Source organism: Rhinopithecus roxellana, chromosome 12 (assembly GCF_007565055.1).
Source record: "Rhinopithecus roxellana isolate Shanxi Qingling chromosome 12, ASM756505v1, whole genome shotgun sequence".
Taxonomy (NCBI): Eukaryota; Metazoa; Chordata; class Mammalia; order Primates; family Cercopithecidae; genus Rhinopithecus; species Rhinopithecus roxellana.
In genome coordinates, this window is record NC_044560.1 from 22343134 (window position 1) to 22358837 (window position 15704).

A 15704-nucleotide genomic window follows, 5' to 3' on the forward strand; every position below is an offset into this window, starting at 1 on the left:
GAGGAACACAGGGCCTGCAGCTGTGTCGCCAGGCTTCTCTGAGGCCAGGCCACCTGCAGGGCAAGCTGCCCATCGCTGAGCATTTATGGAGCACCTCTTGTGTGCAGAGAACACAGACCCCTGGAGTTCAGGCACCTGGCTCTGTCCCCCTTGTCTCTCCTCAGTAACGTGTAGCAGCTGGAGGTATGCAGTTGGTACTCAATAAATGCCATCCATCCTAGCCGCTCCCTAGGGAAACCACAGAGCAGGGAGGGGGCGACAGACCCCCCCTTGAAGCAGACCCTGGCCGGGGTGGCTCAGGTTAGAGTCTCAGGGGCATCAAAGGAGAAGGGCCTCTGAGATCTGGCCTTGCGGGTGGCAGTTTTGGCTCTGTGCCCTCCTGCTAGGACGCCTCTCCGCCTGCATCTGTGACTCACTGCGTGTCCCCTGGGAACACAGTGGCCTGCAGGTGTCAGTGGCTACTGCACCCTTGTCATTCTCAGCACCAGGTGAGGAGATGTTGGTTGCCAGGGGCTGGAGCTACACACGCCCCACTCCCCTGCAGTTCCCTCTCTGGGGCTGAGTCCCCCGAGGCGTCTTCCACCCTGGTGCCCCAGTCCACGGCCTGAGGTGGGGGGCATTAGATCCACCAAGGAGCCCCAGACACTCAGGGGGAGGGGAGGCCGCCTGGGCTCCTCAGTCGGTTGGACACAGATGGAGTAAGGCTCTGGGTGCAACCAAGCCTGAGGGCTGCCCCGGCAGCCCCCACTCCCTGACAGCCCCATGGAGTCTTAACGGCTGTTAAGGGGGTTTCACAGCTCCTGCCTGGCCCCTGCAGCCCTTCCCCTAGGCCCCTGCCCCACCACCCCCAGCCATAGTCCTCTGCAGAGCCTTAGCTCCCGCCCGCCCGGGCCTCAGGGTCAGCCGTGCTCCCATTTCGCAGACCTACGCAGCAGCGGCCTCTTGGCAGCGCCCTGCTGAGCCCGCCCCGCTCCCTCTGGGGCTCCTGGCAGGGTGAAGTTGCGATTCCTGCTCTGGAAGCTGCGTGGTGGGGCGTCCCAGGGCCAGGGCGCACGAAGTGGGTGCAGGGCCCAGTGCGTGCTTCTGTCTGCACTGTCGGAGGGACTCCCGTCTGCATGAGGTCTTGGGGGCCCAGGCGCGGGGAGCGCTATGGATGCCCCGCCCCGCCCCGGGGAGGGGCTTGGGCGCGCCGGGAGCTGTCCCTGGTACCTGGTGCAGGCGGCGGCCGGACCACTCACCCGGGGAAGTGGGGGCTGGGATTGGAGTGTGGAGTGACCTAGGGCGGGCAGGTCTTCGACCTGGGCCAGTGGTGGAGGGAGGCCCAGGCCTCAGGGTGGACAACAAGGAGGCCGCTGCCCTCAGGCGATGTGAGCACCTTTCCTCCCGTCTGGCCGGTAAGGCCACCAAGGTCCTGGGCTTGGCTCTCCTCCCCACAGGGGTGTCCCCAGTGCAGTGCTCACATGGCCTTCGGGGCACACATGCCTGGCAGACCTCACCCTGGCACCAACTGGACCCCAGGTGCCCAGCCTGGCCAGAGTTGGGTGACCTCGGGGAGGGATGTCTGTGATGTCCCTGCCCTGGCAGCATCTGGGGGTGGGACACAGGTGGCCACGGGAAGGAAGGGAGCCCTGAGAGATCCAGGTCCTTCCAGGGGGTGGCTGAGCCAGGACGGCTTGAGCGCTTCCCCAGCTCCTTCCTCCTATCTCCCCAGCAGGACTCTGGGCTTCAGGCCTGGGATTGGCCCTGTGGAAAACGGGCAGGAGGAGGAGGACTCCGGTGGAGCCTATTCTATAGGAAAGGTCACGTGGAGACGCTCCCTCTCTGCCGCCCCCCTCCTACCTTCTCCTTCCCTAGAACCGCTAGATGGATGTGTTTCAACAGATTCTGAGCTGATAAAATCGTATTTATCTTCGGCTGTTGACACGGAGCCGCCTGGACATGCCTGCCCAGGGTGCATGCGCCGTCCTGCTTGCAGGAAAGGGTTTGCCCAAACGCCACTGCACCCGTCCCTCCCCACGCTGCCGGCTCCTCTCCGACCCTCCTCTCCTTCCCCTCCTCCCCCGCCCCAGTCCAACGTGGGCCCAGCCTGGCTGGGAGCCCTGGGCCTGGCAGGGCTGGTGCGGGGGTGGGCGAGGGGCGGGTGCGGCGCGGGGCTGCTAATTTCCTCATGCCCGCTCCTCGCTCCCCGGCAGCTGGGTGCCTGGCACGGGCAGGTTTGGGCAGGAGGACAGCGGAGAGGTGATAATAACTTGTCTGTCATTTTCCCGGGACGTGTAGCATCTTGCAAACCGCAAATACCGTTAACCAGTGTGGGTGAATCTGTTGCGACAGATTCTGGAAGATGGGGCCTGCGGTGGGGGCTTTTATTTTCTAAATTATTTTTTTTGTTGCCCACTTTTATCCACTTTCGTTGCTTGTGTGTGCATGTGTGTGTTTAGGGGCGCGTCGCTCTCCTCTCTAGGGTTACGGGCCTCTTTGAGCCCACCCTCTGCTAAGGCCATGGACCCTTCCTCTCCCTAGAAAATCTCCTGGGGCTAAGCCACAGAACCCTTGCCATTAAATTCATGGGTTCACAGATGGACCCCCCAAAACACGTGCACGAGCCAGGGTCAACAGCCTGTGGATTAGGGTCCTCCTGGGTCCCTTTCTCCTTCTGAGAGAGGAAGGGTATCCTCAGGTGGCAGCCACAGGGCCCCCTCGGTGACAGCCCCCTTCATGGGAGGCTGTGGCCTTCACTGGTGCACAATGTCACTGTCACCCTCAGAGAGCTGATGGGAGCACAGGCTGGGCTCTGACAGATGTCAGGGAGGCCTGGCCGGATGTCACAGGGCTGGTCCCTCCCTGCCCCCAAGGAAGCCAGCAGCCTGGGGAGGGGGAAAGGACACATGTGGCAATCGCCCCTGTTTCAGGACACCCTGGTGTTAAGCGGGGGCTCCCATGGTCAAGGCAGTGACAGCTCACTCACCAGGACACCCACAGCCCACAGGCCAGGCAGATGAGAGGCTCAAGCTAGCTTCAGAATCCCTGTGAGGCCACAGCCAGTGCCAGGCCCAGCACTGCCCAAGAAAGCAGGCTGCTGTGAAAGAGCTCCTGGCTGGGGGGCTGCTGGGGACAGATGTGTCTGCTGCCAGCCGGGGCTCCCAGGCCAAGAGCTCTGTGGAGGATGAACCAGAGGCAGAAACATCCTCTGCAGATGCCAAGTGATCCTCAGCCATGACGGAGGCCTGGTAGAGCCCCAGAGGCTGTGGACAAGAAATCACTCCCTGGGGAGGGCGGGCCAGGGGCTAGAGGGACGCTCCGGAGCTGGCAGCCTGCCCCACCGTGACCTTGAGCCATGTCCTAAACAGGTGAGCAGCAGCCACACGGGGGACTCTCACAGCCTGGAAGCACGGCTCCCTGGGAGACACTGAGTACACCCCCTTCAGCCAAGGCCCAGAGGCCACGAGCCCCCAGACCACAGGAGCTGGAGCCAGCTCGGCCCTCGTCCCATGCACAGCTGCCTCTAGAGATCTCTGTCCTGGGCTGTGATCAGGGGAGGGGAGGGAAGCAGGTATGTGCTGAGCCCAGGACAGACTTGGTGGCTTTGTCTCCAGCGCATAGTGAAGGCCCAGGGGTCCGGTAGGAGACGAGGGCCACAGCCAGAGGAGATAAGAGGGGTCTAGTGTCGGGGGAGGCTGGAGGCAGCATTTGCCCGAGGTGTCTGCCTCTGCTGGTGTGGAGACCTGGGGAGACAGTGAGCGCTATCCACCTGCTGGGGAATGGGGCACAGCTATGCTGCCTTCTCCATGGGGCACCCAGGTCTACCCTCATGGCCACATCCACTGCCCATTGGTGACTGCCCTGTGCGGGGCCCTCATCCGACCTTGGCCCTGGGAGGTCAGGCACTGTCACTCCATTTAGCGACCCAAACCTGCCTGCTAAGCTGGGGTGAACCAGCACCCAGACCAGAGCTGTCTGACCTCCAGGCTCTATCTCCCAGCCCTTTGTCACTGCCGGGCTTGACTTGGGGCCTGGGGTCGGGATCTGGGCAGAGCACCCCTCGGTTCCAGGAAGACTGGGCACTGCAGAGGTGTCAGGTGGGACACAGGCTTCATACCCCGTGGCTGGGCTTAAGCTCGTCAGGGGTAAGGGGAACAACAGCCAGGGGCCTCACTTGTCCTGGTCCTGCTGGGGAGGAGTCTCCATGGACAACAGAGACTGAGACTCACACAGACTTCCTTGTGTCTGGCTGGGATTGGGTGGCCCAGCCTGGACAGCTCCAGCCTCTGCTTTGCTGCCGAGATGCTGTGTGAGGAGCTCAGGGCCCAGTCCACACCCGCTCGCTGCTGTCCTGATTCCCAGCGGCGGGTGCCCGGGTAGGTGCTATTATCACTATCACTCTGCCCAAGCCCAGGAAGGAATGAGCTGTCCAGGCAGGGTGAGGAACTCCATCTGCTCTTATTCCAGGACCCAGGTACCCCCTCTGGGGCCTTGGGGACAGAGGGGGTGGCAGGACAGTGCCCTGGGTCCGTGGAGACAAAAGCTGGGTTTGCAGAGGGCCCCGGAACGCCCACCAGCAGCTGCCCCTCCACTCTGAAGACACGGAGTGTTCAAAGCACCGCACTCAGCCTCTGCCCCCAGCTGGGACCAAGCACAGGGTCCTCTGCCCACAACTTGCTTTTTGACAGCGCCATCCTGTTGCCTGGCCTCTGGCAAGGACCTAGCTAGCGGGGCTGTGGGCCAGGCCCTGGAGCTGTCCCGCACTGTCCCACAAGAGGCCCAGCAGGCTGGCAGCAGACCTACTCTGCTCACTGCACAGAGGGCCCCTTAACTGCTGGGGAGGAAACCCCGCCATCCTCGCCCCCGCCATCCTCGCCCCCACCATCCTCGCCCCCGCCATCCTCACCCCCGCCATCCTCGCCCCCGCCATCCTCACCCCCACCCTGACTTGTGGCTTTGAGGAGAAGCCAGGATTAACCCAGCCTTTTGAGGCCCGGCTTTGTCAGCCGTGGGGATTGGAAGGGTGCCCCAGGGTCAGTGGGTGTCCTCTGCTCACAGGACACCCACTCTGGTCGTAGCTTCCTGGGATAGCCTTGGGGGCTGGAATTGGCAGCAGCTGGAGGTGGCCGGGGACAGTGGAAGGAGGGAGTAAGCTGTGGACATGGTGGTAGGGTCCCTCTTCAGTTTTAAGATAATAGTTGGCTAGAATCTAGGTTTTGCCGGGGACAGTGGAGGGAGGGAGTAAGCTGTGGACATGGTGGTAGGGGTCCCTCTTCAGTTTTAAGGTAATAGTTGGCTAGAATCTAGGTTTTGCCGGGGACAGTGGAGGGAGGGAGTAAGCTGTGGACATGGTGGTAGGGTCCCTCTTCAGTTTTAAGGTAATAGTTGGCTAGAATCTAGGTTTTGCCGGGGACAGTGGAGGGAGGGAGTAAGCTGTGGACATGGTGGTAGGGGTCCCTCTTCAGTTTTAAGGTAATAGTTGGCTAGAATCTAGGTTTTGCTAAACTTGTAGCTCTTCAGTGAAATGCCTGGGGGAAGGAGAACTTTGGCCTCTAAATCTCTGACCCCCTGCAGAGAGTGGGGTCTTCCCAGTGCCAGGTGCAAGGAGTTGGGTGCCTCGCTCCAGTGGCATGGCTGGGGGAGGGGTGGGTTTTCAACCCTTGGGGTGGTCCTGGGCTTTAGGGAACTCCCCTGTGCGGTTTCCCCATGGGGTCTGACTTCTGCTTCACTGAAGCCTGGAGTGCTGTTCACTTCTCCACAAGAGTGTTTCTGCCCTAAAATGCGCTGCACCGCTCACAGCCTCTGCAGCCCCATCACAGCCCCCAGCTGTGGACACCAGCCTCGGCCGCCACCTCGTCTCTGCACCTCACGCTGTCTGCCTGGAGTGCAGAGAAGATGCTTTTCTTTCCAGCCAGGACACCCTGGAATTGTCTGACCCCCTCTTCCTGGGGCTCCTTGGAAAAGGGACAGAAGGTCTGGAGGTGGCTCAGGGGCTTCTCGACCCAGAGGCAGGGGCTGGGCTTCCAGGGTCCATCCAGATACCTTGAGTGTAGCTTCTACTTTTGGAATCTCAGAAAATCCCAGAAGTGACCACTGGCCTGGGGTAGCAGAAACCCACCAGACCGGGAAGCAAAACTTTAACTCACTGCCCAGCTGAGCCTCTCACCTTGCCCAGAGTCCCACGCGGCCCAAGGTCCAGGTCACCCAGGACCGCATCTTGGCGTCAGCACTAGGTCCAGGAGAAGCCGGGGACAGTCCTCCCCTGCGGGCCTCTCTTTCCCCTGTCAACGGGAGCTAGTGGTACTGAGGCCAGGCCTGGGAGGGGCGAAGGAAGAGGGGGCAGGGAGGCACCAGGAGAGGCGGGTCCCCAAGCCTAGCTGCCTGGCTTCTCGCCCGTGAGGCTGGCCAGCCTCAGAGCAGTCCAGTGATAGAGTGTTCCCGAGGGATTTTCCTTTGTCACTAAAACCAAGCAGTGAAAGCAGACAGGGATGGACTCTCCACCCCTAGTCCCAGTTTGATTCACTGGCAGACAGCAGTGGAAGGCTCACAGAGGCCGAGGCACAGCCTGGGCTGCCCCCACACCCTGCTTGGTCCAAAACTTTCTCCCCTAGGGACAGGCAGGTCCCTCTGAGAGGCCAGCACCTCACTATCACTGGTTCCCCTGGGGGCCCTGGCGGTCATAGGGACCTGCCTGTGGTCCCTCGGGTAGCAGAGGGTTGGGCAGGGGGCAGGGGCTGCTCATGGGGACCTGTCCAGGGACATGCAAGGGCCGGGGGAGCCACCACATGGGCTGCAAGGGCAAGGTTAGGGGTCTGGCTGCTGGGGCCAGGCCCAGCTCTGCCCTCTGCTGACAGGTGACCTTGGTGTGCCCTCTGGGAGCCTCAGTTTCCTCATCTGTAAAGTGGGGAGCATGGGAGGCTCTGCACACAGGGGCAATGTTGCTGCCAATGCTACTAATCAGACATGCTGGGTCCACAGGGCTGTGGACTGGAGTCCTAGAAAATAGATGATGATTCTTCCTAAAACGTACATTGGATCATGCCTCTCCCACAACAGTCTCACGCCTATGGAAGGGAATCCTGTCCCCTGAGGGGTTCTCTCTCCTGTCTCCTCCAAGAAGCAGGCAGTGTGGGGTGGGGCAGCAGGACCCAGGGTCTCAGAGCTGGGGCCTCCGCAGCCTCACTCGGGGACTCCAAGGCTAAGTTCTGTGCCCTCCAGGGCCCAGGAGTGAGTTCCTCTGACTGCTCCAGAAAGTGGAGAGAGAAGAGCCGACCTGCCCCGGAGGCACCGACCGCAGCCGGAGCAGGCCTGCTGGAAGCTCCGTCCCTGCCGCAGATCCCTGCGCCGCACGATGTGAACAATTGCTGCAATCTCACCCTAAATACTCTTGTTTCCCCTAATAATCCATGTTTCATCTCCACAATAAACATTGTTAGAACTCTTCCCTCAGCTTTACGCACATATAATTGCTTCTGGTGCCAGTAAAAGGTATTAATTCCACTCATGCATTCCATAAACTTTTAGGATAACGCAATTGATACCACGATCGTGTTGGGACACCTCCGCTATTATTCTCCTGCTTGCAAGCCTCCGAGGCGCTGGGAAGGTTGCTCCAGACCCATTAGTGTTGACTCAGCCTCATTCTCCCCAAGAATCCCGAGCAAAGCCCTTTGTGCTTCCCTGACCATCCTTCCATATGTCCCTCCTGGAGGGGCTTTCCTAGACGTGGAGTCACCTCTCCCTTAAGACGAACATGTGCATTCGCGCACACACACACACGCGCACACACACACGCTGAGTCTGAGAGCAGCTGGAGGGCACTTAGGGGGCTGTGTCCAGCCCCCTGTGTCCATCTGTCTGTCTGGAGGGATACTGGGGCAGCCGGCCATCGCACCTGTGTGTGTCCTCATCCTCCTGCCATGGCAGCCTGCCTCGTGGGCTGTGGGTGGTGTCACTCAGCCTGCCCTGAGGTGCCCATAGATGCTGTGCTGGGCCAGGGCTTCCAACCCCACAATGCTTTCTTGCCTGACCTCAGAACCCTGTCCCCAAACTTCCCAAACACCAAGGACAGCCACCTTCCCCAATGAGGCTGAGCTGGGGGCAGAACGGCTGAGCCGGGGTGTCACAGCATCCGATGCCCATCGTCTTGGGCTGTTCCAACAGCTAGAGGAACTCCTGTTCATTCTCCTCCCCGAGGGCCTCCTGGAACCAGCTGTCTGAGCCACTGCCAACCTGCAGGGCTCCCAGGACAGGAGTGGCCAGCAGGGCTCAGAGGCCGGGCCATGCCCTGCAGAGAGCTCTGCCCATGCTCTGACCCCACACTGTCCCACAGGGGGTGTCGAACTGGGAGAAGGGTACTGGTGTCACCATCAGCCCTGCACTCACAAAGAGCACACGTGTGTGGAGCGCTCCCCAGGCACCCTGCCCTGCCCTAAGAAGTCCCAAGAGCCAGCTCCTTTGTCCCTACCATGGCTGGCAGGCCACACTCTCTCTGCAGGTGAGGATGCCAGGGCAGAGGGGCGAAGGAGCAGGTGCTCCCAGGCAGACCTGGGATCAGGACCCCAGCAGGTGCCAGCTCCACCCCTCTCACCATGCAGGGTCCCTCTCACCAAACGCCAGCCTTGCCCTGTCACTGGTCACTGGTTACACTCTCGTGGCTAAACACAAATCCTTCCTCTGGCTCTCGGTTACCCATGACCCGCCTCCTCCTCCTCCTGGCTTTCCATGGGTGGGAGCTCTAGAACCCTGGGCAGCGACGGGGGGAGGCCTGTGCAGGTACATGCACGGCTGTGTGTTTCCATGTGCCTGCGTGTGCATAATGGACTTGTGTATCCATGCGTGTGCATGCATGTGGGAGGGTGCCATGTCTGTGTGTGTATACACACATATGCACAGGCCTGTGAACCGCAGCCTCCAGACCCCTCAGTGCCCAAGGAGATCTGAAGTCTGAGGGAAGCTGCTTAGGACAGATGGACACCCCCGGGCCTGGGGAGACCCATCGTGGGCCTCAGCAAAGCAGAGGTCAAAGACCCCAGTAGCAGCTGTGGTCACCTGGGGACTGGCGAGGGTGTTTTTCCTGACTGGGGAGAAAGGAGGGCGGCAGCCAATGTGGAACTGTACTCGAGAAAAATAAGAATTATCCATCAGTTACCAGTCGGCTGGTGTGCCGGGAGCCCAGGGAGCCACGGTGCAGAGGCCGGACGCAAGTCCAGGCAGCAGGTCCGGGCAGTGCCCGCACGGTGGGACCCCAGAGCTGGGAGCAAGTGGGCTGCCTGGAGGCCCTGTCCCACACTGTGAGCCAACCACCTGCCTGCCCCTCCCTGGGCAAGGGAAGAAGCCCTGGTGGAAGGGGGTTCTGCTCCCAGAGAGCTGAGGTGCCAAAAATCTCATTATCAATGTTTGTTCCACCTCCACCCCCTGGATCCACAGGGCTTCGGAGGAGGAGTCCTGGGTGCAGGCGACAGCATCTCCTTCCCCAGCTCGCGCCCCAACCCCCAGCCCCAGCATCCACAAAGCCCAGCAGGGAGGGAGCGAGGAAGTGGAGGCATCGCTGCTCCTCTCCTGGGCACCAGGCACAGCCTTCCCCTCCCCCGGGTGCAGCTGACCAGCCCGTCCTGCAGAACAAGGCAATTGAGACAAAACCATGAAGTCCCTTGAACCTGATGCCACACACCTGGCAGGAGGTGGGGGTGGCAGACACCCCAGGTGGGGGAAGTCAGCCAGCAGAGGGCTTTGCTCCTGTCCTTCCAGGAAGATCAGCTCAGACCACATGCAGTGCATCCCAAGCACAGTGGAGACCCCAGCAGCATCCCCAGACCATGGGAGGAAGGGAGGCAGAGCTCCCAGAGCTGCCTGCCAGGACTTCAAGGGGACACTCTCTGGAAACCACCAGCATCATAAACCCCAGGGCAGGAGGTCAGTGTCCTTAGAGGGGAGAGAGTGGACTTAGGCAACAAGCCTGAGCGTGGGAGAGAAGCAGTGGAAAGGCTCCCGCTGCTGGAGTGTGCAGGTGAGGATGCCTTGGGGCGTTCTGACCTGGCTTCAGGTGGCCTCACCGGATCTTCAAGTGGGGTAGAGGGATAGTCCGGGTCTCCCTTGCCCCACAGGCAGGTGCAGCTGCCACAGAACCACTCATTTGGGAGGCCCAGGCCAGCATGCCCACCACCACCACAATTAAGACAACACATGGGCCTCCTGCTGCAAGCTAAGCGCTGTGGTGACCACGGCCCCAGCACGGTCTTCCCATCCTTATCTCCACCGTGTAGTAAGGAGCGTGGAGGGTAATTTCCAAATGGAGAAAACGGGGCGTTAGGGCTGGGGTCGGCATTCCCTGCCAGATGGGGATGGGAGGCCCTGGAGGAGGTGCCGGGTCCTCTGCCCCTCGGCCCAACAGCCCACGGACCCCCTTCCCATCAAGCCCAGGGAGTCTGGGCTGAGCCTTCTCTTAGCCCGGAGCCAGCAGTTGGGGGAGCCCATGGCTGGAATGAGAATCAGAAACAACCGCAGGTGGGGGCGGGCGGGGCCTGGAACCCAGACCCCAGACCAGCCCGGCAGGACTGTCCGGCTTCCTGCAGAGCCTGACAGGCTACCTTAGGCTCCGCCCTGCCCCTCAGCCCTCCAGGAGCGTGGGAAAACCGCAGCTATGGCCGGCAGCATAGTGGGACCCGGTTCTTAAAGTGGAAAAACCCGAGGGGCCCTTTCTCAGCACCCCCCACAGTGGGTGGGAATGCAGCCGCCCTGTGTGGACTTCAGGGAGCCAGCATTGAGCTATGCCCAGGGGAGGCGGGGCCTCGTGGGGGAGGGGCGCTGCCCAGTGGGCCAGACCAACCATGTGTCCCATAGAGCCCCTCCTGCAGCCACGGCCCAGGTGTCCGGGCAGGGCTCACTTGCCCCCTCCTCGGTGCAGAAGGGGAAACCCGGAGAGCTCTTGGGGCTGCTCTTCCCGCCCAACCCCTGCGTGCCCTCCACTCCTGGCTGGGGTCATGCAGCCTTCACCTTGCCCCTCCTGACAGACCCCCGCCCCGGAAGCCATCTGGGCAAGGCAGCTCAGTGGGTAGGAATACAGATGCAGAGGTGGTTGCCCCCACTTACTATGAGCAGAACTCTGGGCGAACCACTTCCCTCCCCAAGCCTCAGCCTCCTTGGCTGTAAAAGGGAGCAGTGATGGAGTCAGCCCTGTGCGTTGTTGGTGGGTGCAGGAGTTAGCTCAACTCAAAGCCCTGAGCACGGTGCCCCGCTCGAGGAGAGTGGCCGTGTGCACAGGTGATGTTATCAGAGTGAGCAAGATCCCCACCGCGGGCCAGGCTGTCCCCAGGGGCACCGCAGTGAGGACCTGAGTCCTCGGCATGGTGGTTCCACCCCATCTCCTCGGCGCATGCCAATTCCTGGAAATGCCACCCCAGAGACAGTGCTGGCAAAGCCCGAATCCACCCACCCGCAGATGCGTCTCGCTGCCTGGAGGAGGCAGGTTCTGCAGACCCTGGGCTGTGGGCCTGTCTTGGACAGACAACTCTTGGCAGCAGAGCCCCTGCCTCTGCCCAGGAGAGGATTTCAAACCAAAGTCCCTACCTGAGCATGGGGAAGCCGCGGGCCAGTCTTGGCGGAGACCTCATCAGCCGGGCCAAGTCCGTCCCCTCTGTGGCCCTTTGGAGGCTGACTTTCTCTGGCCACTCACGTCCAGAGGGGTGGGCACACCCAGACTGCCCGGCCCTGAGACCCGCCTCCTGCCCGAAGCTCCTCCCGGCCCGGGCCAGGTGGGAACCCCGAGCAGACAGTGGGGCGAGCTCGGACCTCTTGAGATGCGGGGAAGGTGGCCACCTCCTTTCCAGCCCGCAGCCCACAGCCCGCAGGGAGCAGGGGGACTCACCGTCCAGGTGGCTGACTTGGCCGTGCTGGACTGCTGGAAAGTGACCTCGAAGTGGTGGGGTCCGGGATAGTCGGTGTTGGAGGGAATGACAGGCGCGGGCGACATGGTGTCGAAGGTGGAGCTGGGCTGCGCGTAGGGTGAGTGGGTGGGCACGCTGGCGGTGTGCTCTGGGGTGTACGGGCTGGCCGAGGCCGCGCGGCTGCTCATCTGGTCCATGGTGCTGCTCAGCAAATTGAACTGGGCCTGGCGCGGGAAAGGGGAGGAGGAAGGGGGAAACACACACAGTCAGTCGTCCTGTCCCGTCTAGGAGGTGTCCTGTTACAGGAGCCTTAAAGGGCCAGCGGCTCCAGTCATCCCAAATATTTCCCCGGGTCTCTCCCCCATCCCAACAGGCCACTACTTGCGTTGGGATAAACTGACATATTCACCTCGCCCTCCCCTCCATCAGCCTCCCGGTGCCAGGGTTTCTGGGGATCCACCCAGCCGTTGATGAGGCGGAATAGACTCTCTGCACACCTGGAGGGGAGGCGTTGGGTGGGGGAGGCTCCCAGGCCCTGATGCCCACACGGGCTTCGCTGCACGCTCTGGGCAGCATCGGGGTCTGGACCTCACAGCTCAAAGTGGGGAGATCCAGCCCCAGGGAGCCAGGCAGTGGGTGAGGTGGGCCAGGCACAAGTGGGCCCTGAGTGCAGGGTGCACACACCTGGGCTTGGGTGCGTGGGTGCCTCTGAGGTGCTGGAGACCAGATTCGGGCCCTCACTAGGTCTGGCCCTCTAGGTGGTGGGATAGGGTGGGGGCTGCTGTTCAATGGCTGAGCCCAGTTTTTCCAGGTGGGTGGCCTCATCTCCCGGTGAACGGCCTTACCCCCGCTGGAAAGGCCGCTCCACGCTCAGGGGCCGGCGAAGCCCCACCCCTGCTGCCCCTGGCCCGGGGTTCTCTCGCTGGGCCCCTACCCGCAGCTCCCCCGCCAGGACCACACACCAAGGAACAGGAACCCCTGTGAGTGCGTCCCCTGCGCCACCCTCTGTGGGCCCCGGGGACCCCAGCACGGATCAGCCTCTGCCAGGAGCTTAAGGGAGGCCCCAGCTGAGGGAGGGGGTGCTGGCCCGGCCTCGGTGTCTCAGATCCAGGGCAGGGCAGACCTCACTTGGTGGGCCGCCGAGGAAGACCCTCCTTCCAAATCCAGAGGCGGGTACTGGAGGAAGACTGCAGACGCATAAACAGCTTTCCCGTGACCCCCGAGGTTCAACGCAAACAAACTCCTTTACCCCTCTCCCCGGGCCTACGGTGGGCCCCGTGACTGTCCCCATTTTACAGATGAGGAACCTGAGCTATGGGGCTGGAGACACGATTGGCCCCAGGGATCCAGCGGCCCCAGCTGATGGCACAAAGGTCACCAGTAGCCAGCAAGGTGCAGGCTGAGACCCCCAGACCGTGAACTAGGATTGCAGAGCAGGAAGGGGCAGAGCCAGGCGTAGGCGGGGGGGGGGGGTTCTTCTGCCCTGTGCCCCTCTTTAGAGAAGCTGTGGCGTGCTGTGAGCGCACTCCCCCGTCCCACCAGCCTGCCCCCTCCAAGCCAAAAAATAAAAGGTGCATCCCCCGCACACGAGGGTTTAGGGGCCTGGCCGGGACTCCCAGGCTCAGCCCCTTCCTGCACCTCAGCCTTCTCCATCAGAGGCGGTTAGGTTTAGTGACCCAGAGGCCCTCGGCTCTGCAGGTCCTAGGACACACATCCGCTGAGGTCCCTGATGAGGGCCACAGCCCCCGGCCCCTCCAGCATCCGATGGAGAAGGATACCGGGCAAGTCCAGAGTTTGCGTCCTCTCTGAGTCCTCTACTGAGTCCTCCACTGAGTGCTGTCCAACGTGGAGGCAGCTCAGCCTGGGATGCTGGAGGGGCAGGAGACAGGGGACTGGTGCTCACCAGAGCCATCACCACTGTTCCCAGGGCCACCAAAGCCCAGGCAGGCACTTTCCCTGGGTGCTCCAGCCCAGGACAGCTAACAGCCCCCAGTAGGCCTGAGCCGCCAGGTCCGACCCGTGTCCTAGCTCCAATGCAAGGGTCTTGGCACGAGGCCTCGGCTGAAGCCATCATCTGGCACCATTAAGCTGGCTGTGAGCTGTCAACCTGGGGAGCCCACCCACCAATGGAACGAACGGGGACCCCTGCAGCACGGGCCCTGCCCACCTCTCCAGCACCAGTGCAGCCTCCTTCCTGGTCTGTCGCACTCCCCACAGCCTTCCTAACTTCCTGCACCACAGGTCCTTCCCGGGAGCCCAGGGTCCACCGAATGGCAAATGGATAAAGAAACAGTGTGTCGCGCGCGGTGGCTCAAGCCTGTAATCCCAGCACTTCGGGAGGCCGAGACGGGCGGATCGCGAGGTCGGGAGATGGAGACCATCCTGGCTAACACGGTGAAACCCCGTCTCTACTAAAAAATACAAAAAACTAGCCGGGCGAGGTGGCGGGCGCCTGTAGTCCCAGCTACTCGGGAGGCTGAGGCAGGAGAATGGCGTAGACCCGGGAGGCGGAGCTTGCAGTGAGCTGAGATCCGACCACTGCACTCCAGCTTGGGTGACAGAGCCAGACTCCGTCTCAAAAAAAAAAAAAAAAAAAAAAAAGAAACAGTGTGTCTGGACAGTGGCCTCTTCCTCGGCCATCAAGACAGAAGGAAGCTCCCACAGGCTGCCACGTGGACGAGCCTTGGAAACATGGTGTCAGGTTAAAACTGTCACGGGGGGACGCCTGTAATCCCAGCACTCTGAGGGCCGAGGTGGGAGGATCTCTTGAGCCCAGGAGTCTGAGGCTGCAGAGAGCCAAGATCACGCCACTGCCCTCCAGCCTGGGAGACAGGGCAAGACTTTGTCTCAAAAAACAAAACAAAACATAATATCCCAGGGAAGGGTGACCCTCACCTCTCCCGGCTCCTGGGCTATTGTGAGGGGGTCTGGGGAAGCAGCCACTGCCCTGCTCAGAGAAAGGTGTAGAAAGGCCACTCCTGCTCCTCCTGGTGTCTGGCTTGGGGAGAACCTGCCACCCTGGGCACCAGCGAGCTGCCAGTAGGCTCCTGGCAGAGAGGATGGACCCCTGCCTCAGCCCCACACATGGGAGGTTGGGTGATGGTGGGGATGACACAGGGCAGTGCCAAGCTCTGGCTGCACAGCACAGGCTCCGTCCCAGAGTCCCCGGTTCCCAGACTCCTCACCAAGGCCCAAGAGGTCTCCGAGGTGTCTGAGACCTGCTCCTGACCACAGGCCCAGGCCCTGCCTGGAAGCCTCCACTTGTGGTCTGCACACGAATCCTCACCAGCCTTGTCTGGGCTCAGAGGTCCCTGTTCTGAGGGGTCATCCCTGGCCACACTGGCAGGAGCAGCCCCCAGGCCTCGGGTGCTCTCTCTCGTCACCCAGTTTGAGCATCTTAACAGCCACTCTCTGGAAGGCCAGGCTCGCATGTCCCCCAAGGCTTCTGTCTCCCCTACTTGAGCGTGAACCCACGAGGACCCTGGATACAGTGGCCACTGGCCACACAGGGTTGGGGTGTGTGAAATGTGGATGGAGCCGAGCCCAGTGTGTGAGCGCACCCCGATTCCAAGGGCTCAGGGCTACGGAAAGAATGGAAAACTCCTCACTCACCATTTCCTATTGATTACAAGCTGAAACCATCACAGTTAGGGGTGAATACAGGAAACAATTAAATGACTTCTGTCAGTTCCTTTCCATCTTTTTGAATGCGGCTACTAGAAAAAGCAGAATTACACACGTGGCTCCGAGCCAACACCGTCAATCAGTGCTCCATTAGAGCGGCTGCTGGAGAGGCTGGCTAACAAGTGAGCTGGTAGAACAAACGAACGAATGCTTGCA

General features: G+C 61.6%; 1 protein-coding gene across 2 annotated transcripts in view; it reads right to left on the bottom strand.

Annotated features, from left to right (window-relative positions):
• The window catches only part of TP73 (tumor protein p73), an 86477-nt gene that overhangs the window by 13014 nt on the left and 57759 nt on the right, over window positions 1-15704 (bottom strand). For both annotated transcript variants that reach the window (XM_010361777.2, XM_030941613.1), the window contains exon 4: window positions 11846-12088. In XM_010361777.2, the coding sequence (XP_010360079.1) occupies window positions 11846-12088 (243 nt within the window). The remainder of the gene's footprint in view (window positions 1-11845; window positions 12089-15704) is intronic.